The sequence below is a fragment of the Ursus americanus genome, chromosome 17 (genome assembly GCF_024610735.1).
Source record: "Ursus americanus isolate L20-20 chromosome 17, mUrsAme1.1.p, whole genome shotgun sequence".
Taxonomy (NCBI): domain Eukaryota; kingdom Metazoa; phylum Chordata; class Mammalia; order Carnivora; family Ursidae; genus Ursus; species Ursus americanus.
Window position 1 is genome coordinate 50961756 of NC_142143.1, and position 25512 is coordinate 50987267.

At 46.6% G+C, this 25512-nt stretch overlaps 1 protein-coding gene across 2 annotated transcripts in view; it reads left to right on the top strand.

The window, feature by feature from the left end:
* Window positions 1-25512, top strand: part of PPM1H (protein phosphatase, Mg2+/Mn2+ dependent 1H) — a 254361-nt gene that overhangs the window by 123016 nt on the left and 105833 nt on the right. For both annotated transcript variants that reach the window (XM_087869003.1, XM_045789684.2), the window contains exon 4: window positions 611-723. In XM_087869003.1, the coding sequence (XP_087725129.1) occupies window positions 611-723 (113 nt within the window). The remainder of the gene's footprint in view (window positions 1-610; window positions 724-25512) is intronic.

Sequence of the window (25512 nt, forward strand, 5' to 3'; positions counted from 1 at the left end):
AAATGTGCTCAGTGAACACTGGCTGTTGCTGTGAATGTGTGTCAGTGTTGTGTGGATCAGGGGCTGTGGGAAGACGAAGGCAGATCAGAGTTTGGGAGCGTCCATCTCTGATTAATAAGATGGGGGTTGACTCCTGCCTGCTTTGAATAGAGGACGCCATCCTTCAAGTCGCTTCTCTTATCTAGCTGTAAAAGCAACTATTTAGTGGAGACTTTGGGGTTAAAAACATTGCTCAGGTTCAAGTACTTGGCATTATTGTCAATTCTGTTCCTCACGTGGTAGCTCAGGCAGTCCGTACAAAGACTAAGTTTTCCACAAGTTATATTTATGGAATACAGTTGCTTTTCTCTTTCTCATTTTTGTTCTGATTAGATCTGTTGCCATCCCTTGTTTCCTGTCTCTGGTCTGCAGATGGTCTAGTAGACAACAGTTTTATGTCGGTGTCCTCAGTGAGAAATGCTCTTCAGGTGGTAGAAAAATCCTAGAGATTTTCTTGTCCTGTCTTTGAAGTGCATTCAGACGCTGAGAGCTGTGTCAAGGGGGTGAGGTTAAGAAAGTCTTTGATACGAGTTCCTACACAACCCAACGGTGACTTTGTTTTCTTCTCCAGGACCTACAAATAGAACGAGAGAGGAGTTCCTATAATATCTCTGGTGGCTGCACGGCGCTCATCGTGGTTTGCCTTTTGGGGAAGCTGTATGTGGCAAACGCTGGGGACAGCAGGTAAGCAGGTGATCTCTGCCTGGCTCTTCCTGATTTCCACTGCCTTCAGTGCTTTTTATCTTTTTAAAAAGAATTAAATGAGTGGCAATTAGATATAGATTAGGTGTTGAGAAAGAGGATCCTTCTACATGTGAGTAAAATGCATTGAAGACGGATCATCAGGCAGGTGTGACAAGATAAAGGCTGTCTTCTCGCCCGCGGTAGCAGTTTGCGCGCACACCTGTGATTGATACCTGTGGCCAATCTAAACTGGTAGTATCCAAATATTGTTTGACTTCAGAACCTGGTTTGCACGAAAAGCTTAGCAGAAGCATAAAACATGAGAGTGAGAGGAGGGAGGAGAGGGATTTGAATGAAGGGGGTGTTCGGAAGGGACCCGGGAGGGCTCCACAGCTGATGCCGCTTCTCCCCAGTGACTTCGCTCTGTCCCCTCCCGGAAGCCCATGAGTTTCTCCTTTTATGCACAAGCCGTTAGGGGCTATCGTCTCTTCTTTTCTGGGCTCAACTGAAAGGAATTTTGACCAAGAGATTATGGTTAACCCCTACTCTATCCAGCATTACCGGGAATAAGATAAACTTGGGTTTTGTTTTAAATGACTGATGCGTCCTCCCTTTAGGTGCAGGGAATTTAAAATTATAGACTTCGTAGAAAGTGTTCTGACAAGTATTCCATACTTCTCTGCCCCTTTCGTCACAGCATATGTTGGCTTCTTGCTAAAGACTGACTCTTTATTTTGAAAGCAATCAGAGTACTGGACTCTGCAAGATGTCCTCAGACGACAAGTGATTTCCCTGCTCAGCCTGTGGTCTTAAGATGCCCTCATTCCTCGGTCCCCTCCCCCTGGGTCACATACCTTTTCCAGCATTCCTGCCTGCCCTGGCCCTGTTCCAGGTCTGACCCCACTCCCCCCTGCCCCTTCCCTGTCAACATCAGGTTGTGGCTTAAGAGGGACTCCATCAGGCAGCAAAGGAATTTACCTTGCTTTCACTTCCATTTACAAAGCTGGAGAGCCCAGGGGAGTCTTCATTCCCTCTAGTAAAGCATCCTTTCCTGGTCTTCCCACTGAAGAACCCAGAGAGTCAAGGAGAGTGAACTTCTGAGGCAGCAGTATTTGGGGCTTGACGATTGCTGGGTTTTGAAGGTCTGTTTATTCTTACTGCGTATGTGGATTTCCATTAAACTCTGTAAGACATCTCCATTTCAACATAACGTTGTGCTGGGTAAATGCAAATGTCTATAGGATGCCATGTATGTCCCATGGCTTCTGTTCCTTAATGTCATGTCAGATTCTTGGCAGGAGACAGATTCCTACTCAGGTGGGTCACCTGAAAGGAGTGAAAGGAAACCCACTAGAAGTGCCGGGGCTCAGGAAGACATTTACCACCTAAGGCCTGCAGGGCCCGGGGAGGATTTACTACAGCAGAGCACAGGAGAGTGGGGTCACTGTGAGGGCCTCTGGGCAGGGGCTACAAGAGAAAATGGAAGAAACAGCTTGACTTCTTTCTCTTCCCACCCGCCCCACCCCGTCTCTTGCCAGGGCTTCCCGATGGACGAGCACAGCTGGGAGCCAGCTGACTACCCAGAGAGTACTGGGCCTAGAGGTCAGCCAGGCAGGGCACGCACGCAGACCAAGACGACATCTCTGGGGCAGGGGCAAGTGGAGGGTCCTCAGCATGGCTGCTGCTTCTCCTTTCCTTCTCCACGCCAGGGTGTGAGCTTCTCAAAAATAGGAATCGGCAGTCTTCAGGGGCTTTTTAAGACAGGCACTGAGAAGCTGTCCTCTGGGCCCGTTCTTCTGTTCCAGATCTTGTGTGGGTTTGGAGACGGATGAGCAGATAAGGAGGTGATGCCCTTCCGCTCGGAGGGAGACTGAAGCAGCGATTGAGCCGTTGTGCTCGTAGTCACCTTCGTCTTCCTGTCTAGTTCCACGCCCTTTGAAATGACTTTGCTTTTCTAGCCCTTCCAATGACTAGGAAGGTGACAGAGTACCTTGCTCTCTGGGGACAGGCCCACCCATCATCCCAGGGAAGCACCTCTCACTAGATGATCTCTGACTCAGAAGGTAACCCAGCTTCTGGGCCCAGAGTGTCCCCATGTTGGATTACCCTCCCCTGGGCCTTCTCATTATGAACACAGTTTTCTTCTGTCTCCATGTTGGATTATCGTCCCCTGGGCCTTCTCATTATGAACACAGTTTTCTTCTGTCTCCATGTTGGATTATCGTCCCCTGGGCCTTCTCATTGTGAACACAGTTTTCTTCTGTCTCCATGTTGGGTTACCCTCCCCTGGGCCTTCTCATTATGAACACAGTTTTCTTCTGTCTCCATGTTGGGTTACCCTCCCCTGGGCCTTCTCATTATGAACACAGTTTTCTTCCAAGCTCCAGGCTCTTTAACGGAGCCACTTACCCAGCCACGGCCTCGTTCCCACTTCCCAGAAGCTCCAGTACCCTGTCCAGGACTTGCCAGTTTCAAGGACTCATCTTCTGGGCTCTGGTTCTTCCGCCATGCCCCTCCCCCACTTTTGTTTTTAAAGTGCCAATTTCTAGACCAGATCTGGAACTCCTCATCTACTAAAATGGTGGTGGTGGATTAGATAATTACCACGGTTTCTGGCATCCTGTACATTATCCCATGAGGAGTGATACTTTTGGAAAGTAAAGTGATGCTACACTTGTTGATTTGGGGGGTAATTTTTATCCTTCTTAGAGTTGTTTTTGAAATATTAGGTTCCCGTGTTCCTAAATGTTCATGAAAGTATGATGTTTTATAAGTATGTTTGCAATAATTTGAAATGCCTAGTAGGTGCTTTTATCCTTATCAAAGCTATAAAGTGCACACATGCACAAATTATCCTATGATAAAATAGTATCTTTAAAACATAGTAAGTTTAATTACATGTGTGGTGTTCCAGCCCCAGTATTCAGATACGAATTTGGGGTTTTATGGCTGATTGGTTGGGTTTGCTGTTCACATATGGGTCATATGTCACCTAGAAACCTGTGAGCAATAGGAGTTGTTACTTGTGTGCACGATCTAAAGGACAACTTACAGGACACTTACTCATTAGGGTGCTATTTTCAGCTCTTGTGTGAATGACAGATACTCAGTATCATCTTAAGTAGGATCACTGCCTAGTTTATGTACTAATAATATAGTTATTTGAGTTCACAAAAATATTCAGTTATTCCCAAGAAACAGCAACTAAGTGAACTCTGATCAGACTTATGTAAAGTAAGTCCATTATCACTTATGGGCAAGTAGTCATGAATCTGAGAGCTGAATTTGAACAGATGATTAGAACTGACTGAGGTTTCTAGCAACAGGTCCCTGATTAATTAAGTGCTGTTTTTTCTTCTTTATTGCCAGATATTGGCTGCTGTATGTTTACTTTAAATCTTGACAGCTTTGAGAGTGAAAGCAAATCTTCGTCGTGGGTTCACTACCCCATAATTACTCACGCTCAAGAGAAGGTTCGTGCTGGTTTGATTCAGAAGCTGCGGGTGGTCAGCAACTCTTTGCTGAGCTGTATAGTGAGCTGGGAACGATCCGATTCACCATCAGGCACAGGGGCGTCGGGGGTTGTGTTCAGGAAGAGCTGCCTCAAGTTGTTTGTGGCTCAGTGGTTTTTGGGTCAGTGATGACCCTTGGTGTAGGATAGTCCACAGTGATGCCAGGTGACCGGTGCAGAGTCTGGGACAGACTTGCACTTGCCCTTCTCTCCTCAGCCGCGGTAACCAGCCGGAGAGGAACATGCAGTAACTACTTGATGCATGATGCTTGCTTTATTTGTCTCAGGCAAAGGCAGCCAACCGAACACCTAGGGGATCGTAAGGGACTAGGAAAGAAGCAGATGGTGGGCGGGTTTTCACTTCAAGCAAAAAAGAACTGGTAGCATTGAAATGTCATGCAAAGCAATACGCAAACTATCACCCATTGTGTTTGAGTCATTGGCTCCTTAGGGCTCTGAGTGGTGCTACAGTTTAAGAAGATGCTTTGACTCCATTTTAGAAGATGATTTCATTTTATTTCTAGAGAGCTAAGGCAGTAAGGAAGCAAAGCCGTTACCACTTATTTCAAACAATGTCTAAAAGTTTGGCAACTGAGACTAGGTGAACTCATTCAGATTAAAGAAAACCATTTAAGATTTGTTAACTTGATGACTCCACTCTTGCCCGATTTATAGTAACAGAAGCAATCAGACATCTGGTAAGTGCTAGGCACATGTTAGATACTGTAATGTCCCAGAGAACCATATTTCTGTCATCAAGTTAGTGAGAAGTTGGCCTTGTTAATATCAGATAAGGATACTGAAGCACAGAGAGGTGAAGTGATCTGCCCAAGGTCCCACAGCTCCTAAGGAGCAGGGCTGCCATCCAGCCCAAGCCAGTAAGCCAGAGCACCATATTCTTAGTGAATGTGCTCTACGCTGGGATTTCCTGTCCATGCTAAGACCCACAAGGTTTTTTGTCGTTGTTTTTCACATTTTAACATCTCTAAAATCAAGAGTTTCTAATTAATATTTTTCTTTGCTATTTGTATGTAAAGTGATGACATATTTTATGATTACTGACATCTTTGATTTCACCTAAAATGGTTTGTGGGGTGTCGTTGAGGGGATGGCTACACTTAAAAGCTATTTTAAATGCATTGCAGTAGTGAGGCAGATAAGCTTTGGGTGGTCCAATTCATTCATTCATGAAACAAGGACTGTTTCCTCAAAATGAGGGCTGCTACCCACTTCCAAAGGCCCTGAAGTTCTCGAGACCGTTGTAAATTTTGTGTTTTCATTTTGATGATCATCTATTGAAAATAAGCATTTTCTGGATTGCCTGGCTGGCGGTCTCATAAACGGTAACTGCCATGAATTCAGACCCCCATTTTGTCATGTTGAAGGTCCTCCCAGGAAAAGATCATGAAGGTCATGATGTAACTCTATCCACAGGAGGGAACAAGCATTCCACTAATTGTCCTTAAAATGAAGCCAGTAAGTCCAGCCAGCGTGGTTTTCTTTCATTTCTCCTTCCCTCATTTTCAAATGTCCAGAATTACCCCCCATGTAACTTACAGCTTTCCGTAGCCGTTCGGAGGTGCATTCTTCTGGCAAGTCTGAATTTTCTTGAGGATAGGAGTTAGGTATTAAACCAGACTTATGTTTTGAAATTCAAAACCAATTCTACCTCTGTGTGTCTCATCTCTCAGCCTTCTCCCCTTTACTAGTGGTAAGACAGGTGAAACGTGATGTAACTTCCTCCAGCCTAAGGGAATGTGAAGAACTATTCACTCCTTTTCATGTTCATGCACATAAGTGCCCAGTACAGAACCTTCCTGAAACTACTTTTTAGTAAGTGGTTCATCTATCCATACCTGCCAGTGGGCTGCTACTTTGATAGTGGCCTTCCTCTGAGTTCAGAAATGTATTTGATCTTCTTCCATTAACTACATTAAGTGCCCCACGTCTCTCACTGTTTCACAGGTATCTGAAAAACAGTATGGAGGGAAATGAAAATTAACCACCATTCTCTACTCTGCAAGGTGAATTCCTGTGTCTATCTTTTTTCTGCATGGCCCCCATCTTTGTAGTATATATTTACATAATCCCTTAGCTATACCCATAACCTGTAGTAGGGTATAGCAGAAAGAAAATACTACCATCAGATGTTCACAGAGACTTTGATGCCTCAAAATAGTCTGTACTTTTCCTATCAAGCCACTCACTGTCTACACAGAGGGCATCTAAGAGGCCCTTTTCTCTCTGGATTTCCTTCAAGTCTCCTCCCCTTGGATTTTTTTGAACCTGTCTCTGACACCCCTTGCCCTAAATCAGTGGTTCTCAAAGTGGGGCCAGAGCAGCAGCAGTCGGTGCGAACTTGTTAGAAAAGTAGATTCTAGGGTTCTACCCCAGACCTACTAAATGAGAACCCTGGTGGATGGGGCCCAGCAAACGGTGTTTTAGTGAGCCCTCCAGGTGATTCTGCAATAATCAAGAATCCCTGCTATGACGTTTACCCCTGGGCATCTGAGAGAGACTCGAAGGAGCCACTGTGTCCTCAAGGTTTAAAAATTCTAGCTCTTCCTGGCTTGAGGCTAAAGTGCCAAACTCCGAAGGCCATCAGGCATCGCGCCATCCCCCGCTGCAGCCGAACACCGCATGCAGGGCGCCTTCCATGGTGATGGTGCCCCTGACGCTCCCTGACACTGCGGCCTGAGGGGGAGGGGCCCTGCCTGCTCCTCCGTCAGCTGGCCGCCAATTCCTTTGGCCGGCCTGATACTCTGGAACATAGATCCTTTTCCTTGAAAAGTGTGAGTTAGAGGAAAGATTTCTTGCATGATCCAGTTCCTTATCTCAGACTCCCACTGACTGTTGGGTAGCTCTGAAGCCCACGTCGCATCAGCACCGGGCTAGGATTCCCGTCTCTGAAATGCGTCGGGCATGCCCCGTGTGGACTTTTGGTCTCTTATGGTAGGGCCCTAGGAGAGTGTCCTGGCTGTGGTTCCATCATCCCACACAAGTCATGCTTTGAACAACTTTACTCCCAGCCCAAGGAGGGGCTGGGCTGGGAAATCTCATGGTATTTGTAGAAATGGAATATTTGCACTTAGAAACCCTGGCATGAAACGGTTGTGGCCAAGGTAGTAACTTTGTCCCTGGCTGCTGAGGGTGACGCCGTGGGTCAGTGTCACGAGGGAACCTGCCAGCGTAGAGTCCCAAGGCTGTATCTGTGGGCCACTTAAGCCACCACCAAGATTTTTAGGGTTCAGTCATCTAATTTGCTGATCATGTGAAGTCAGGTAAGATGAGCTAAGCAAGATACAAAAAGACCTTTAGTACCTGGGAAAGTGGGCTAAACCTAACCAGGGAAAGTTTAACAATAGTTAAGGAAAAGTATAATACCTGTTGAAAGAGGAAACAAATTAGCAGGATGCAAGAGATGAAGCTTATCAGTGGCTCACATTTGTAAAAAATGTATTTATGTGGACAGTAATTCAATCTGGTCAGCAGTGTGGTGTAGACACCAGAACCTAATGTAATCCTAGGACGAGGCATTGGAGGTGTAAGGCAAACAATACCTAATGGTTTTTGTTGGCTTATTGTGTCTCAAGCACTCTTTCTAGTTTCTAGGGCTTTACACAAATAACCTGATTAATCTTCACACCAGCTCCTTTGGGGAAGAACTATTATTAATCTTATTTTACACCTGAAGTCTCTCTCTAGGTGACATATTTCAACATGTGTGTGAATGAACAGGAACATTCCAAAGAGAGGCCAGAGTGGTGAAGGGAGAAGAAAAACTGAGACCAACCAGAGTGTTTTAGTCACATGGAAAGATAATTTGTGTTGGTGCAAGAGATCTTTGGGTATTTTGTGAGATATGGGGGAGGTGGTAAGGGTTGTTCTCCATGAGCTGGGGACAGAGGTGACAACCACAGGAGGACAGGGCCGTGGTTAGGAGCAGGGGCTCAGACTGGCAGAGTTGGATCTGCCACTTTTAGTTTTATGTGACCTTGGGCCAATGTCGTGCTTCTGGGACCTTGGTTTTGCTGCCTGTAAATGGAGATGACGTAGCACCCCCTTTCCAGGGAGGATTAGATGAGCAGATGTGAAGAAAGCTCTCGGCATGGAGCCAGGTCCGCGGTAACTGCCCCGCAGCGGTTAGCGGCTTTATTGTCAGCGTACTCGGTACAGACTCCGAGCGGTACGCAGATGCAGGGAGCTGCCATGGAGAAGACCGGGTTCGCTCTTCAGGAAAATATTTGTGCATCAGCTGTATAACCACCTAGTAAGAATGTTGTAGTAGGTATTTTGATTTTCAGGGTCCCCATTAAGCATTATGTTTCAGTGACTTTAGGGGGATCTTTAAAATATTGTGATGTTTCCTTTTTTTTTTTTTTTTATTATGAGGGAGAGAAATTGGGGCAGAGCGAGAGGGAGAGAGAGAATCTTAAGCAGGTTGCACAACTGGTGTGGAGCCTGATGGGGCTCAGTGTTAAGACCCTGAGATCATGACCTGAGCTGAAATCGAGACTCCGACGCTTAACCGACTGAGCCACCCAGGTGCCCCTCATTTTTCCTTCTTACAAGGACCTCCTGATCTCATGATTTGTATGAGGAAAGGTACAGATGTTTCCTGTTGTATTTCAGGTAGGCTAAGTGTGGGAGCAGTAGACCCTCGGGTTGACTAGTCTACAGAACCAGTGGCTGTGTTTCTTGCTGGCATCCAGGGACCTGGGATGAGGGAGGCTCTGTCATCTTTCATACTTGGCTTCCCTGGTCTCTGGGGCCGCACCTCCATCCAGCCAGCTGGAAAGGGTGTGGAGTGGGGAGCAGGCAAGGGAGGTTTCTATGCCCCTGGCTCAGAAGAGGCACCTATCATGGCTGCTACAATTCCGGTGTATAGCCATCCCAAGAAAACAAGGCTACCGGGATGTGTAGTCTAAGTTGTTTTCCCAGGACCAAGGGAATTTACTTTGATGAGTGTTTGGCAGTTTTAGGCACCACTGGGCATTGAGAAGGGAATTCATGTTAAGTTCAGTTAGTGATGGTGTCTTTGTTTTTGAGCTGATGAGGCTACAACTTGGATGTCATTATCTTTAAAGCCCAAACACCAGTGATCTCTTTTGTTACTTTAATTTTGTCACTGTTAGTTTTAGAAGAGATGCAGTAAGTTCAGCTTAAATTGTCAGATAGCAAAGAACTAGCTGTCTCACTGTGATCCACTTTCATCTTTGAGAGCATATTTGAATAATGAAAAAGCCTGCAAGTAAATAGCATACCGAATATATTTGTCTTTAGAAAGTTCATCACAGAAAGCAATACTCATTTCACGCTAAGGAAGAAAGATGACATTAACCAGGGTGGGGTATGACTATACTGATGTTTTAGCAAGACATGTTCTGTTCTTTTGAGATGATTTTTAAATTCTCATAGTTACGTTGTAGAGCTTTTTCAATGCCATACCAGCTCAGGTCAATAGTTCCACGACGGAGGCCATTATCCATTTATTACCACATAGATGAGCGAACCACGTCTTAGAGAGATCCTGTACCTTGCCCAAAGTCATACTGTACACTCTTCAGCGAGACTCAAACTCTGGCCTGAGTCCCAAGTGCGTGCACTTAGCCCCTACCCCATTCCGAGTCCTCAGTCGTCCTCCCCTCAGATAGCTGCACCTGCACTTTAGCTATGGGTCTCCCGTAGACACTCTCTGAAAATGTTATTTTAGGTTTATATCTAATTTTTTATTTTACATTTTCGCATTTTTTAAAAATAATCCTCATAACTCTCGGGTGATTGAGACATACAAACACCGAGTCAAACATCAGGGCCCCCAGGCTGAGATATGAAGCGGACTTAACACCAGACCAAGTCGTGACCTAAGAAGAAACTCTCCTCCCTCAGGAGGAAGTGGGGCCAGCTGCTACTTTAGCTCTCCGAGGCACTGAAACCCTCTATGAGGGGGTCTGGAAAAGCACTACTCTTTGGGAAGGTACCAGAGGGATGAGTCAAAGGGAACCTGGAGGTGTGGAGAGGGTTGAGGGTAGAAACATGAAACTGATCACAGGCAGTTTCACTGGCACCAACCGAAAGGCAGACCGTGGCAGGCGTGCTGGTGGTGGCAGCAATGACAGCTGCGGTGTCCGACTCATAGTGGTAGTGGTTATGGTAGCATTGGTGGGCATCGTGGCAGAGCACGGTGTTTAAAACAGAGATGAGGGGCGCCTGGGTGGTGCAGTCGTTAGGCGTCTGCCTTCGGCTCAGGGCGTGATCCCGGCGTTCTGGGATCGAGCCCCACATCAGGCTCCTCCGCTATGAGCCTGCCTCTTCCTCTCCCACTCCCCCTGCTTGTGTTCCCTCTCTCCCTGGCTGTCTCTCTCTGTCAAATAAATAAATAAAATCTTTAAAAAAAAATAAAAAAAATAAAACAGAGATGAAAGGGAGTCCAGTCGTCCTCTGGAGGGCGGTAGGTAATGCTGAGGGAAAGGTGGCTCCCAGTGCCCAGGACCCTAGGCAGCCACTCACCTGGGAGCTGCTAGTTCAGAATCAGAAGGGAGTTGAGCTTTGAGACCTGCTCAGCCATAACATTCAGTGGTAAACAAGTGCACGAGTCAGTAAAGCAGGGCCTCTGAGGGCGTGAAGGTCGGCACTGGACAGTTGGGAAGCTTCCAGGATCCTAGGTCGCCGCTTCCCGGGAGCCTCAGATCTGGGGCAGCCCCTGAGGCACAGGTTCTCAGGGGGCCAAGCCTCCCCAGAGCTGATAGAGATGGCAACTGAAAAGCCTCTCTGGGCTTGCGGTTTGAGGCATCTTGTCCGTCTTGGCATCTAAGCCGATAGGACAGGGGAGGAAAATGGAGCAGGACGTCAGGAGTGCAGGGAGCTGAGCCGGCCAGGTCAGTCTCTGGCTGGATGTTACAGAGCGGTCACCGAATTTCAGAGCTGTGGACGACATCTCTGAGATCCAATAATAAGGTCCTTTTAACTCTACTTGTTTCCAAAGCAGGGAACTGAGCCTCAGAGAGGGATGTGAATTTTGGACCATATCACAGTTTGGGACAAGTTTGGAGTTGACCTCAAGGTCTCCAGGCTCCCAGCCCAGTGCGCTTTCTGCTGCCGTCTCCTTGAGGCAACCAAGGGCAACGTCCTACATCTGCACCCCAGAAACCTTTGTTTCTTCATTGCTTCAGGATTCTGTACTTAGGCTCTGTTCTCTCAGTCATGTTAAAAAAAATTTCAACCAAGGAGAAAATGAAATAGTCTTCATAACGTCCTACGGCAGGTGGTGGTTCAGCAAACCGTTAGCGAACAGGGTGATTAGGGCAGAAAATCATCCACACTAGAAACGGCCGATGCTCCTGAGAACACACCAAGCGGAATTTTGGAAAGAGAAGAAAAGGAAGGGAACCTGGGTTCTGGTCAGCTCTGCACTGGCTACCAGTGGGAACTTGAGAAAGGCAATGACTCTGGGCTTCCATTTCCCTATCAGTAAGAAAGGGGATTTGGGCTCCAGAGTGCTTTCAAAGTAGACTTCCAGCCCTACCTTCAATGATGCTGGTTCAGGAAGCCTAAGAGAAGTCTGACAATTTTTAATTTTTTAAAAAATACCCCAGGCGGGTATTAAATGAAAGCGTACACATGAGGCATTTGGCTTCTGTGGCAGTTACACAGTAAGCACTGAGAACATGTTAGCTATTGTCTGTATTAGAGAGTCAGAAGTGCTCGGTATTGGCTAAAAGTGCAGGGTTTCAAGCCAGGAGGCCTGGGTTTGAATTCCAGCTCCCTCCTTGACTGTGTGACCTTGAGCGGGCTCCAGCCGTTCTGTATGCTGCCTCCCTCATCTGTAAAGTGGGAACTTTAACAGTCCCTGTATCATAGAGTCACTGTGAGGATGAAATGAGTTCATTCAATTCAGAAAATATCTGCGGGCCTACTGTGTGCCAGTATTGTGGGAACCAGATACTTGTTAATCATGAAAACAAAACCCCCAGTCCTCCTGGAGCTTGCGTTTCAGCGGGGGGACCATCGAGAAGTTACACGTACAATGTATGGAAAAGCATTCTTACGTGCTGATTGAATGCATTTGAAGAATTCAGACAAGTGCCTTTCTGCCATATGGAAAGCATTTAATAAGTGTTATTAGTATTGATTATCAATATATTATGGTTACTGCTGTTACTACTAACACCATAGAGTTTGCCACTTTAGTATGTCTTAGATTATCCTAAAAATATGATGCAAGGTAAAATAAATTTTGCATTACAGTACAGGTGACTTGAGAATGAAAGGGACTGATACAGAGGCATGTGCTATGAACTTCTTAGATCGCGTTCCTGAGCCGTTTTGGGACTGTAGTGTGGAGTACAACTCCTCTTACCCAGTCCTGCTGCCACATGTTAGCTCTGGACACTAAAACTATATTCTTACAAGACTGGATCTGGACAACATGCTGCATTCAAGTCAGCACACTCTGTAAGACCGTTTGGGGGGCGGGTCTCCATATTGTTTACAATCATACTTTCGGTGCATTGGAGGCACACTAGGCAGCCTCTAATATTCTTTCCAGCTCTCGAGCTTTGTGATTCTTTTTTAACCTAGTGTTTTGGCAAGCAGTGGTTGTCTCCAAGTAACGTAGAAAAAGTTCTTTTTTTCAGCAAAGCCCTTTAAAAAGCCTCCAGGCTCTCAGGCATTCAACAAACAAGCAAGTACTTTTTTTTCCTTGCAAGGCTTAGCTGTGAAGTCAAGGTCATGCTTCCCAGGGAGCTAAGCAGCACAAGAAGCCCTCAATCATGCTGCTGGGCCCAGAGCCCGCCTGACCCTATGTGTTGGGCTGTGCTTGACCACCCAGCTCTTGGATTCTTGCTTTTCTCTTCCAGTGGCATGCCAGGCAGTAAAGAGCCTTTCACAGTTGCAGAATGGGAACTTATTCCCTACCACGTGCCATTAGACCTGCCTGCAAAAATTGGATTCATGCAATTGATTTTTCACACTGATTCACCTCTCTGCTTACCACTTCCCTCCACTCCCTCCACGCCCTGCCACGGTTTGGTTCTTTTCTGTGTCAAAGTGTATGTATAGTTCTTCACCCTTCCCCCACACCCTCAGTCATGCTCTTTGTAAATCTGAGCTGTCAGGTCATAACCACAGTTGCCACCACTTTTTAGACCCTTCATGTAAGTGAAGTTGTTATAATAAAGTCTCAGTATATAAAACAGACAAGAATACTTGTGGTAGGGCAGGTTACAGAGTAGTTAATAACACAGATTCTGGAGATAGCTTAGCTTAGCTGGGTGCTGGTCCTGGCTCTGCCAGTTAGAGTGCTGTGTGACTTTAAAGTACCCAGCCTCTCTGTGCCTTTGTTCCTTTATCAGTGAAATGAGGATAATAAGACACTTATCTGTAATAATGTTGGTAGAAGGATTGTAAGTGTGCAGAATGCTAAGTGCTGTTCCTGGCATGTAGTCATTGTTCAATAAATGTTTTTATTACTACAATGATAGTAATGATTATTAACCTCCATCTCAGCCCCTTAGGGTGTTCTATGAAGTTTTTAAAAACCGCTGTATAGTACTCTGCTTTCAGCACCGTATTTTCACATAGTGCTTTTGCCTATAGGAGGCATTGAAAAAATGTCAGATTACAAGGCCTGACAAGCCAATCTTCACGCTGTGTTCTGGAAGGGATACTTAACGATTCAGATGATGGGCAGTCTCTCACACATGTTTGTTCAGCCGTAGGACTGGTTTTCTTGGCGGCTGCGCAGCTGTGCCCTTTACCCTCTGCTTGAGGAGTGAGTGCTGCCTCGTGAGATACTGCGTTAGGCCTCATCTGCACCTCATGCCCATTGAGATTCTGCCGCTCGAAAGGCTCAAGTGGTTCTCCACATAAGAACGTCCACACGCACACATTTTAGCTTTTCCTGAACTTGGGCTCTTGTGGAAAACCTCCTTATTCCCAAATAGTGTAGGTTTGAAGGTCAGCACCTTTTGGGGGTGATGAGGCCCCATCAGAAAGAGCTGGACACCTGTCCTGGCTGCTGTGCTTTCTGCAGCAAATGCATAATTACGTGATGTCAAGGCATTAATAACCATTTTATTGCATTGCCAGCAGTCTTCTGGTTGACCCAACATTTCTTTTTTTTAAGATTGATTTATTTATTAGAGAGAGCACACATGCAAGAGAGTGGGGTGGGGCGGAGTGGCAGAGGGAGAGAGAGTTTCAAGCAGACTTCACGCTGAGCTCAGAGCCTGACGTGGGACTTGACCTCCTGACCTGAGCAAAACCAAGAGTGGGAGGCTTAACCAGCTGGTACCACCCAGGGGTCCCAACCCAACATTTCTATAACAACTCTCAGGCCTATCACCCTGGAAATGTCGAGTGCTGCTTGGAAGAGAGACAGCACTCGTGAGTTTCCCAACGTATCTGTGCATAATGATGCAGTGTGGGCACATGAGAACATGTGATGAGCTGTGCCAAGTAACTATGTCCCAGGACAGGCCTCAGAGAAATCAGACAGTGGGCTTAGAGAGCCAGACAAACCCCAGCTCTCTTTTCTTTTACCATCTGGCGTTTCACAGAAGTTTACACACTAGAGCTAGCTTCAGGGATGTACTGATTTCTTCCACCAGTGTTCCTGGTCCCATCTCCTCTCGAGATAGACCCAAGGCTCCACTTCTCCACTCCCCACGCCTTGACTCTGTCCCCACCCCTTCCTTGGAATACAGTTTACTTCTCCACCTTGCTCATCCTACCTATGGAAGAGCTGGCTAGCTGCTCTCGAAACACTTGTCCTCTTCCTCCTTGCCAGGCTTCTGTGCGGCTAGGTGTGCTCCGTGGTGATGTTTGGGTGGGGGGAGAGTTGTGAGCAGAAGTGATGTGTGTCACTTCTCAGACCTGACCCATAAAAACCTCCTATTTGCTGTAATGATTTAATTGTGTCCCCCAAAATGTATGTCCGAGTCCTAACCCTCTAATCTGTGAATGTGACCTTATTGGAAAATGGGGTCTTGGCAGATGTAATTAAGACGGAAGTTCAGATGAGGTAGTGGGTTAGGGCAGGCCCTAAGTCCGATGACTGGTTTTCTTATAAGGCCATGTGAAGGCAGAGGGCCACCGGGAGGATGACACGTGAAGGAGGAGGGCAAGAGTGGAGGGAATTCCAAGGACTGCCAGAACCCACCAGAAGCTAGAAGAGGCAATAAAGGATTCTCCCCAAGAGCCTTCAGAGGGAACATGACCCTGCTGGGACTTGATTTCAGACTTTCAGCCTCTACAGTTGTAAGAGGGTAGATGTCTGTTATTTTAGGCCACTAAGTCAGTGGTAATTTATGCCAGCCCTAGAAAACTATTATGCACACCGCCCTCACTTTCTCCCTGTTCTGCCGATGAGAGGTTGACCGGCAAGGTTGGCCTGGGAAATGCGTGCTGAAGCAGACGAACACCTGGCCACCTAATTCCCTAGGACTCCCTCCCCCAGCCTCCGGATTTGCTAAGTGACTTTATGTTTCCTATGTGAAATAAACCTGTCTTGTGCTAAGGCACTGGGATTTGTAGGGTTTCTCTGTGACAGCAGCTAGGAATACCTTAACTAACTAAACTTAACTAAAACACCTACTTACAGAAGGTGCCATGAACACACACGCGATCTTCGCCTTCTGGAAGCCATCTCTTTGGTGGCTTCCAGGATTTCGGTCTCTCACTGCCCCTCTCTCTCCTGCCCCTAATATGCAGCCCAACCCCGGGTTCCTCTTCGGCCAGCTGCCTGGCGCACGTTCTCTACCCCTTCTGTCCTGATGCTGCCCAAGCCAGACCGCTCGCCCACACCTCGTGACTGCCTCCCTCTGGTCCCCTCAGCGTCCCCCCTCTCTGCAGAATGCCGGGGCTCTTCCGTGCGGCCACATGGCAGGGTCCGCCTTCTGCCTTTCCTCAGACTTTGCCGTTCCTCTTCGCTCACATCCCGGAGCCTAACCCACTTTCCAGGCCTGAGGCTTGGCACATGGGGTGATGCTCTCCAGGTATTTGTTGGACCGAGTAACCAGGAACGTGATGCCTTTCCGTGTTTTTGAAAGATTCTGTTGTGAGAAATAGGACATAGGGAGGATTTCTGGTTCTGACATCCCTCTAGAAATTCCCAGGTCTATCCCTGGCTCAGGGCGACCCCCACCCTTGTGACTCCTTTCAGTGGTTTTCGGTCTGAACTACTGTCTTAATGCCAGGAGTGTCCCTTGAAGAAGGTTTCAAGAAACAGCTCTGGGAAATGGGTTGCTGTATTTACTGCAGGAATCGTGCTGAGGACTGTGTTTGTGTCAAAACAGAGCCCTCTTTCCTAAGTACCACAGAGAACTGTTCTCTTCCGTGCATTTTAGGGAGAGGCTGGGGGTGAGGAGGAGTGGGATGGTTTCTGCATTTTGGACCCTGAGATGAGTAAACTGAGTCTGTTTTTTTGGTTCTGCTGTTAGGAAGCGTTTGTGACTGCTTCTAGGAAAGTTAAGAGCCTTACAGCACATGTTTTTTGTGTTAACTTAATTCCTAGTCTCCTCTGATCTTCCCTAGTCTTATTTTCCACATATATTTATTTTTTTTATTTTAGCTTGTGTCTATTTGTGTAATTGCTCTTTGTTTATTTTTTTTATAATATATCTAGATTTTATTTATTTATTCGACAGAGATAGAGACAGCCAGCGAGAGAGGGAACACAAGCAGGGGGAGTGGGAGAGGAAGAAGCAGGCTCATAGCAGAGGAGCCCGATGTGGGGCTCGATCCCATAACACCGGGATCACGCCCTGAGCCGAAGGCAGACGCTCAACCGCTGTGCCACCCAGGTGCCCCTGTGTAATTGCTCTTTAAATCCTTTCTGGAACAAAGTAAGGCCTAAATAAATAAGATGTCCTGTAAACATGTTCACACTTAAAATGTCCAAGGTTAAAGGAATTTTCCCAGACAATGCCTTTCTCTGTGCTCCCAGTGTTGTTTCGGGGTGCCACTAAAGCACCCCATTCCTTAAACTGGAACCCTAGGATATGGTGACCACTCTTTTTCTTTTCCCTCCCTATGCATTAGCAACTCCTGTCAGTAGCCAGCAGCAGCTGTGCTAGAGTCTGAACAGGAGCCTCACGAGGGCTCCGGATGGGGGTGGCCACCTCGCTGGTACCCATCCAGTCATTCCCCTAGACTGCTGAAACTCCGATGGCAGCACCACTTCCCTGTTGAAAGCCCTTCAACGACTTCTCATCTGCAGGATCAAGGCCAGACGCTAGCCTTCTTTGTCAGCCTGCCTTTACCTTTGTCTCCGGTCCCTCCCTATCCTTGTGCCACAAGCCCTGGCACTGCCAGACCATGTCCTCATGCCCCCCAGAACTAAACTGTGCTCCTTCCTTGTCTGTCCAGCGACCCCCTGGCATGTCTTCTAGAGCACTGGACTTCGGGATCACTGCTTCCTTGATCTTTCCTGTGTTCTCTGTCCTTCCCCAGGCAGAGACCTGTTCCCCGGTGCCCTTCTGTGTACCAGAGACCCCAGAGACCTCCGTCTGTGGGCTGTTGCTTCACTTTTCATACTGCAGCATAATTGAGTGTCTCACCCTCCCTCTCCTAACAAACCAGAGCTCATTTGTGGCAGGAATCAAATCTTACCTTTGTATCCCCTTAAAGCTTTTCCAGAAGCAGGCTCAAGCCTGCTTAGGCTCTCCAAAAAATTGCTTATAAATAGCATTGTTGTTTGAGAAGACCATGACAATACTGAAACCATTTTGGGGTTGATAATATTCTTTAAAGAAGCCTGTGCAAGTAGGTGCGCCTGGTCTGGGACGATACTTTCTGGTGAGTGCACGGGGACCAGGACCTGTGGGGAAACGGTCCCTGGCACGCGGAGGCACCAGATAAACATGGCCTCAGCCTCACTGCCCTGGCTTTCCATCCAGCCTGAGTCCAGATTACATTGCGAATACATCCTTTCTTGTGATCCCCATTGCCCAACCTTCAGGACTGGCACGTCTCTCACTGGAACTCCAGCGACAGGCTGTTGTTTCCCCTCTTTGAGCTCTGTCCTGCACCGGTCCACTTTCCACACGCAACAGGCATGGTCTGCTTTATAGAAGACCCATCCTCTGCTCCAAGCCCTTCACGGCTTGTGTCTGATCTTATATGAACTCATCAATGCCCCGCCAGGTCTTCCAACTGGCCCTGCCCACTTCTCCAGCACCCCAACCTCATCTGGTCTTCCTCATGCCCCTTGGTCCCACTCCTCACACATGGCCAGCGCATCCCCACCCTAGAGGCTTGGCGCACACAGTTACTTCTGCCTGCACTGCTCCCCCACCCCCCACTGCCTACCCCTGGCTTTCCACGCAGCTCCCCACAGCAGTCCTTCTGGCCTTATCGTCTCCTCCTCGCCTCCCTCTCTGGCACGTCCCACCACCTTCCTGCACAGACCACGGCCCCTTCCAAGGCTGTAAGCTCTGTGCAGCAGAGGGTTCTCTCAGGTTCCCTGTTGTCTGTGCCTGGCACAGGGGAAGCACTCAGGGAAAGAAAACGAGGGAGAGGAAGCAAGGTCTTAGAAGTTCTAATTTGATCAGTAAAAGTATGGTGTTACTGGGGCTCCCGTTATGCTTGAGGTCATGTGAGTTTAATTTCAGTCGTTTATGGCTGAAAAATTCCAGCTTCTTTAAAGGCTGAGCCCTCTGTGTGTTCAGAAGGTTTTTGTTCAGTACAGCTATTACCCAGAGTTGAGACAGATTGGCTTCAGATCGGTGGTTCAGTTCTGTCGAGCATTTGCAGCCATGGTCTCCTCTTACTAATTTAGGGCATACCTAGATTTTCAGCACATGGTTTCCCCTCTCGGCAATGTAGGACATAAGCCGGGGGACTTGGCTGTCCCCAGACGGTACCTCTCAACATCCTGGCTCCAGAGTAAGTGATCTCTCTGGGTGCACACTCTCTCTTTTCTTCTGGGTCACTCCCATTTGTTCTCATTTCACTATTTTTGTCCCTGGTAATTGTCTGGAGGGAAATTCACCAGAGTTCAACATTTTTAATATTATTGGATGTTACAAAGGAGAGAAGTGAGAGGGTGGTCATCACTGGCATGGGGCAGAAACCCAGTGCAGGCGGCAAAAAAAAAAAAAGGGTAGTTTCTGGATGAAGGCAGGAATTCAGGATGGAGAAGAATCCTGGCCAGTCTTGGAGGGTAGCAGAATGCATCAGTGAGTGTCCCTGAATGTTCAAAAACAACCAGGAGTTTAGGTGGGACGTACTGGTCCGCCACGAGGAGGGGGGAGCATGGCATATAGAAGAAGGAGCCCTGAGGTGAAAGGTAAGATGGGTTTCAGTCTTGCCAAACCCCTAACCTCCCCAGATCTTGTTCTCTTCATTCCTAAAATGAAACGATCAAACTAATAGGATTTCTAAGCTCAAAAATTTCTGTGAAGAAATGTCTTTTCCCGCATCTCTGCGTTATGCACCCTCTAGTAAATGTTTAATGATCTGCAATAAGTTTTAGCATCACATTAGTGATTTCAACTTTCTGTATTTGACAAGTGTGCTCTCTAATTATCCCCTGAGAGAGCAGCCGAGGAAGCAGTGAGCTGGGGACTCGCGAGAGGTTGTAGCAATTTATGTCGTACTTTTCACCTGCTTTGTCAAGTAGTGAACGATTAGACTCACAGCCGAAGAGCAGTCCGCGCTCCCAAGCAGGTGGTCTGAGGTGTGGTCCCGCGCGGGAGCGCTTACTGTCGGCGGATGCGGCGCGGCTCCTGGCAGGCGCTCACGTGTTCCTCGCCGCGGTGAGCCGTGCAGCCGTGCCGACGGCTTCGTAGGGCGGGGTCCGCCCGGCGTGTGCTTACAGCCCGATCTCCCATCTGAGACCCGCTGCTCACCCCCCAGAACTACTCCAGGTCACGTGGCCATTGTACCACCTTTTTATAAGACAGGTAACGTTTTGAGTCATTCTGGGAAGCGGCCCGGCCACACAACCTTTTTGGGAGAGAGAAACCCACTTAGCTGCCCGATAGTTAAAGCCCTCTTGCGTCAGATACCCTTTTCTTCTCTCCACCGTTTAAAGGTAGCCGTGAAGTGTAGCCAGCGAGGGAACAAAGATGGCAGTTGTGTTCGCGGAAAGAGAAGACGTTTCGAGCTTTGGCAAAGCTTACGTCCCACTGCTGAGTAGCATAAACATCGACGCGGCCAAGGAGCTGCAGTTTGGGTTAACTGTCCCAGTGAGTTCTCCCACATTCATTCCCCGATGAACGGGCCTCGTAGATCATCTTTAAATTCCTTACTCCTCGGAAACTGGTGAAAACAATTTAAAGACAAATAAACACATAAGCCGTAGAGACAGAGAAACCCCACACGTGCAGGGACCTCCCCTTGGTGAGAGGGCTGTAGGCACAGATGAAATCACACTCAGATAGTTTTCATCTGTGAGGTTCATGTGAACTCTGACGCCACCAGACCTCAAGGCAAAAATAGATGCTCTTCAAAGACTTTGTAGCTTCCAACAGTTATTCATGTGGAAACCAAATGAAGATGTTGATTCTCATGAAAGGGTTCCCACGGCTACGACGAGTGACTCTAAGTGATCCCAGCCAGACATGAGAAGGTGTGAGCTTTTTCATCTGAGATTGAAGGAATGTGACTGTAGTTAGGATATATTACTTTAGGATTCCAGGGCAGTTTTAAGCACTTAGCTTCAAGCACTACGGTTAGCCTTTTGAACAGCAAACTCATGTTTCGAATTATAACAAATGGCTCTATTAATGCTTTCTCTAATTGCTTCTGAACCTCACTCTTAAATTGCACCAGGCTGAGGCTATAAAGGTTTGCTTGTGGAAAGCTTCCATCTGGGTTTCTCCTTTGAGAGGTGGTTGTGAATGGGACCAGCCAATGGGACGGGGGTGATTGTGCTCTAAGAGCCTCTTGTTCTGTGGCACGTGGGACTTGCTGACCGATGCCAAACATTTGACATGGAAATCTGAATAGGTCCATAGAAACTGGGACACGGAAACATGGGATTTGATGGATTGTGTTTCTCCTGAGTGTTTTTGTAGAGGGGTGTTGTTGTAGGAAATGCCTCTCTAACAGGGTTACTATAAGAACAAGCTTACAGCTTGAACCTTGCCCCAAGAAGAACACTTGAAAACAGTGTATCTATGATGACACATTTCTGGTGGATTTACTCCAGTGTGTTTTTCTTCCAGTGAATTTACCTCTTCCTTTGTTTTGTTTTTTTCCTTCTTCATTCCTGTGAGATCTAGGAGAGTGAACTGGTATATTTTTCTCTCATAGTTTGAGGGGGAAAGTTAAACTCTAAGTAACTAGTTTGTATAAGGCTAAAGATTTTTTTATTCACTTGAAGATTTATATTTTTTCAAATGTACTAGCCCATAGTATAAATATTTCCTGTACATTTTTTTTAAGATTTTATTTATTTGACAGAGAGAGAGAGAGCACAAGCAGGAGGAGTAGCAGGCAGAAGGAGAGGGAGAAGCAGGCTCCTCACTGAGCAAGGATCCTGATGTGGGGCTCGATCCCAGGACCCTGAGATCATGACCTGAGCCAAAGGCAGACGTGTAACCGACTGAGCCATCGACACACCCCCTTTCCTGTACATTCTTGTGTCAAAAATGGGAATGACATGCCTACTCTTTCACAGATGCGAAGTGGCTAAGTTTCTACTTTGGGCCAAGGAAAATGGAAAGTGGTTTATCTATTGAAAATCATGCTCCTTATTTTGTTGGTGATGTTCTCTTTTCCTTTACCCTCCCATCCATACTCAGAGAATTCAGGCTGATAACTGAACCTTATCAGAGTGTGAGGGAGAGCAGGGATAAGAGGCCTTTTTGCTGAGGCACCTCACATGGTTGGAATGACTCAGTTGTGGACGTACGTAAAGGAACCAGACAGTGCCCAATAGCCCCCATTTGGCCATCAGTCTTTCTCTTAGGCCTTCCTACTGGGGTTGCTTTTTCTGATCACCCATCCTCTCCCTGACCTCATTTTCCAGCTGGACCAGTCACAGCATCCCATGTTCCTTGTAAACTCTGGAAGAGGAGATTTTTCTTCTTTGACCCCTTGGAGATACTCGTTGGCTTTGGTTAAATCTTTACTGATATTCCAGCCACCTCTCCAGTTAGCTTAACTAGATCCAACTGGCTCATGGTTAGAAGTCCTTGTTGGTCTCTCCCTCTCGTTGCTGCTGTTCCTGGAAGAGTCTGTTCCACAGGTTTTTAGCTTTTCACGTGTCATCATCTCTTCCCTAGCTCTGTCAGTCAGCTTCTCTGAAATTCAACTACCCACCCTCCTCTCATCTCCCCTACTTTTTCCTTCTGTTTCTCCGGAGATACTCTTTAGTGTAGCCAGCTCAGCAGAATCTCTGCACTTCCTGGCCTGGACGTCTTCTTTGTTATGATAACCTTCTCCTTCAGACATTTATTTGGTATATGTCTTTGCATGTTTGCCTCGTGAAACTTCTGTAAAAGCAAAAAACAAAACAAAACTTTCTATTACATGAGCAGTGTATGTTACTTGTAGTTTTTAAAAATAAAAATAATTAAGATTAAGAAAAGAAAGGCATATTCCTTCCACCCAGGTGTGATGACTTAGTCTTCCACTTGTGCTCCTTCAGGCGTTAGAAGGCACCTATTGTAATCCTCCACAAATCTTATTCAGAATAAACATCCCTGGCTTCCTTCACACATTGCCCAGAGAGCTGGTGTGAGCCCCTCATCATCCAGGTCTCTGGCCCTGGCCCTGGCCCGGTTCATGTGATGTTTCCCTGTTCACACATGACACCACTCAGAACAGAGCAGACCCATGCACTCTAGAGCTGCTCACTACCTGCCCCCCCCCCATAAAGAGAGCATCCTTAAGCCCACCCTGACCTTCCCGACCACAGAACTGTACCACAGACACTGTCTAATGGACTGAAACTCTTTAAATTTTGTGGACATCTCAACCATTTTTAATTTGCTTATTTTTACTTACACTAGTTTCTATTCTTCGTTGTCCACCAAAAGATTATGAAAGGTTGTGTTGGTTTCTGAAGTCCCAATCGATACTCTGCCTGCAGCGTTTCTTTCACTTGGACCAAAAAAGCGATGGGGGAGCATTGGGAATGACATGCTTTACTCTCTTAGAGGGCCCACGCAGACCACCAGTGATCTGGGCTTTCTGTTATTAGCCCTTCCTGAGCCGTTTCTTTATGGGTCTGCTCTAGAATCTTACTCCAGAGTGAGTGATACCAAGCCACCCTCCTCTGTTGAGTGAATCTGTCGTCTCGTTGAAAATCGACCTGAGTTGCTCATCTCCAATCCTTGGGCACATTTCTTCACTGTACTTCCTCCCAGATCCCTGACAGAACTATGACAGCCTCAGTTTTGAGGACTTTAGGGCCCCAAGATGTAATCTGTTGAAGCCAGAGGACTTGATCCCATTTATTGTGGCAGAGTTCTCTTCTGAAATGGTTTCATCTATCTTGGGCTTTATTTATTTTTTGTTTGTTTGCTTGTTTTTTGTTTTTCTCAAGGCTATTTTCCCCTTCTCAATCTGACAGGTAAAAGAGCAATAAAATAGTACTGCTTCTGCTTTGTCATCTGTCAGCATCACACCTTTGCTCTCAAGCAGCCAATTAGTCTCTTTCTCAATTGCCTCCATTTTTCAAATATAACTAAGGCAGGCCAGTTCCGTTGTCTTCACCGTGTTCCGTGAATATAAATCTATTCTGGGCTTCAGCTCTATGAACACTTCTGATAGGTTGGTGGTACTGTCCACCCTTGGCCTTCCCATCAGAAGTAATGGGATCTTAACTCCATACTATTGGTCTGAGTATTTGCAAAATGGCAAAAACATAAAAGTCCAAAATAGGTTTCTTCACCTGTAAATGTCAAAGAGATTTCCCGTCTGTGCAATGAGAGCCATCAGGGAAGCTGTTGAGGGGCAACAGTGTTCTTAAAGGAAGGTGTTTTTCAGACTCTCCTCAGCATGAATTTTTTTGGTGGTTGCCTACTATCACTCTTAAGAGCATTCCACGGAGAACACTGTGGAGGCCAACTTCAGTTCATTGACTTATTCTGTGAAGAGTTCACCAGGTAAATGAGGGAATGGAGCCATCTTTCTGTGTTCTCACTTAATGTTTACACCCACCTTTTCTATCTACGTTTCCTGGAGCACTTGTTTCAATTCCATAGTTTCAACGACCATGTAAACATAACTATTCCCAAGTCTGTTTTTCTAAGGCTGACCTCATCCTTGAGCAGCCCACCCACATTTCCAGCTGTGTACTTACTAGTCCCTCCACCTGGGCATCAGGCACATGCCCTGAATTCAACAGGCAAAGTCAAAATGCAGTATCCTCTTCACCAGATTGACTTCTTTCCTGTCTCCCTGCCATTAATGACATCATCATCCTCCAGGGACAAAGTTGGGATCTTCAGTGGATTCCCGGACATTTCATTTCCTTTACCCGGGAGGATATATTTAAAAATTATATACATATGATAAATACAGATAGAATAAAAAATTTTAATGTATTTTATCTCTGAGACTTCTATCTATTCCCATAGACGTAGTCCAGACTCTCATTTTTCATTTGGACAATTCCAATAGCCTTAGGTAAATTGTGGGTTAAGCAGGATTCTTGTAAGGAAAGGGAACTTGGCATGAGAACCTTTTACATATCTTTGTCAAGATAAAATCTTAAATTACAGATATGCTTAGAAAAATGTTGAGATTATGGCATTAATATGAATGAACAGGGTGGGGTTTTAAAGCTAGTGATCAAGAGAAGCAGGAATGTTCCAGTACTACCCTATCTATCTCCCTTGTTTTCTCTGGAATTCTGGAGGTATCTGAACACATGAAAATGACAATGGGAAATCAGCATGCCATTTTATCATTAAAGCCTACGTGAGGCCACCTAAGTACAATTTATTTTTTCATTTATACAGTTCCTTAGGGTCACAAGTGTGGGCAGTTACTGTACAAAATAACACAGTTCCAAGTAACTAAAACGTTTGGCTCGGGATATGTGAATTTCCTTTAATGATTCAATCAGCATCATTAATAAACTATACTTAACAAAAAGCAAAAAAAACACCAAACTATACTAAATGTCTTTTTTTTTTAAACTTTTTATTCATTTATTTGAGAGACAGAGTGAGTGAGCGAGAGAGAGAGCACAGGCTGGAGGAGGGGCAGAGGGAGAGGGAGAAACAGGCTTCCCGAGGAGCAGAGAGCCCGATACAGGACTCGATCCCCAGACCCTGGCATCATGACCTGAGCCGAAGGCAGTCGCCTAACTGACCGAG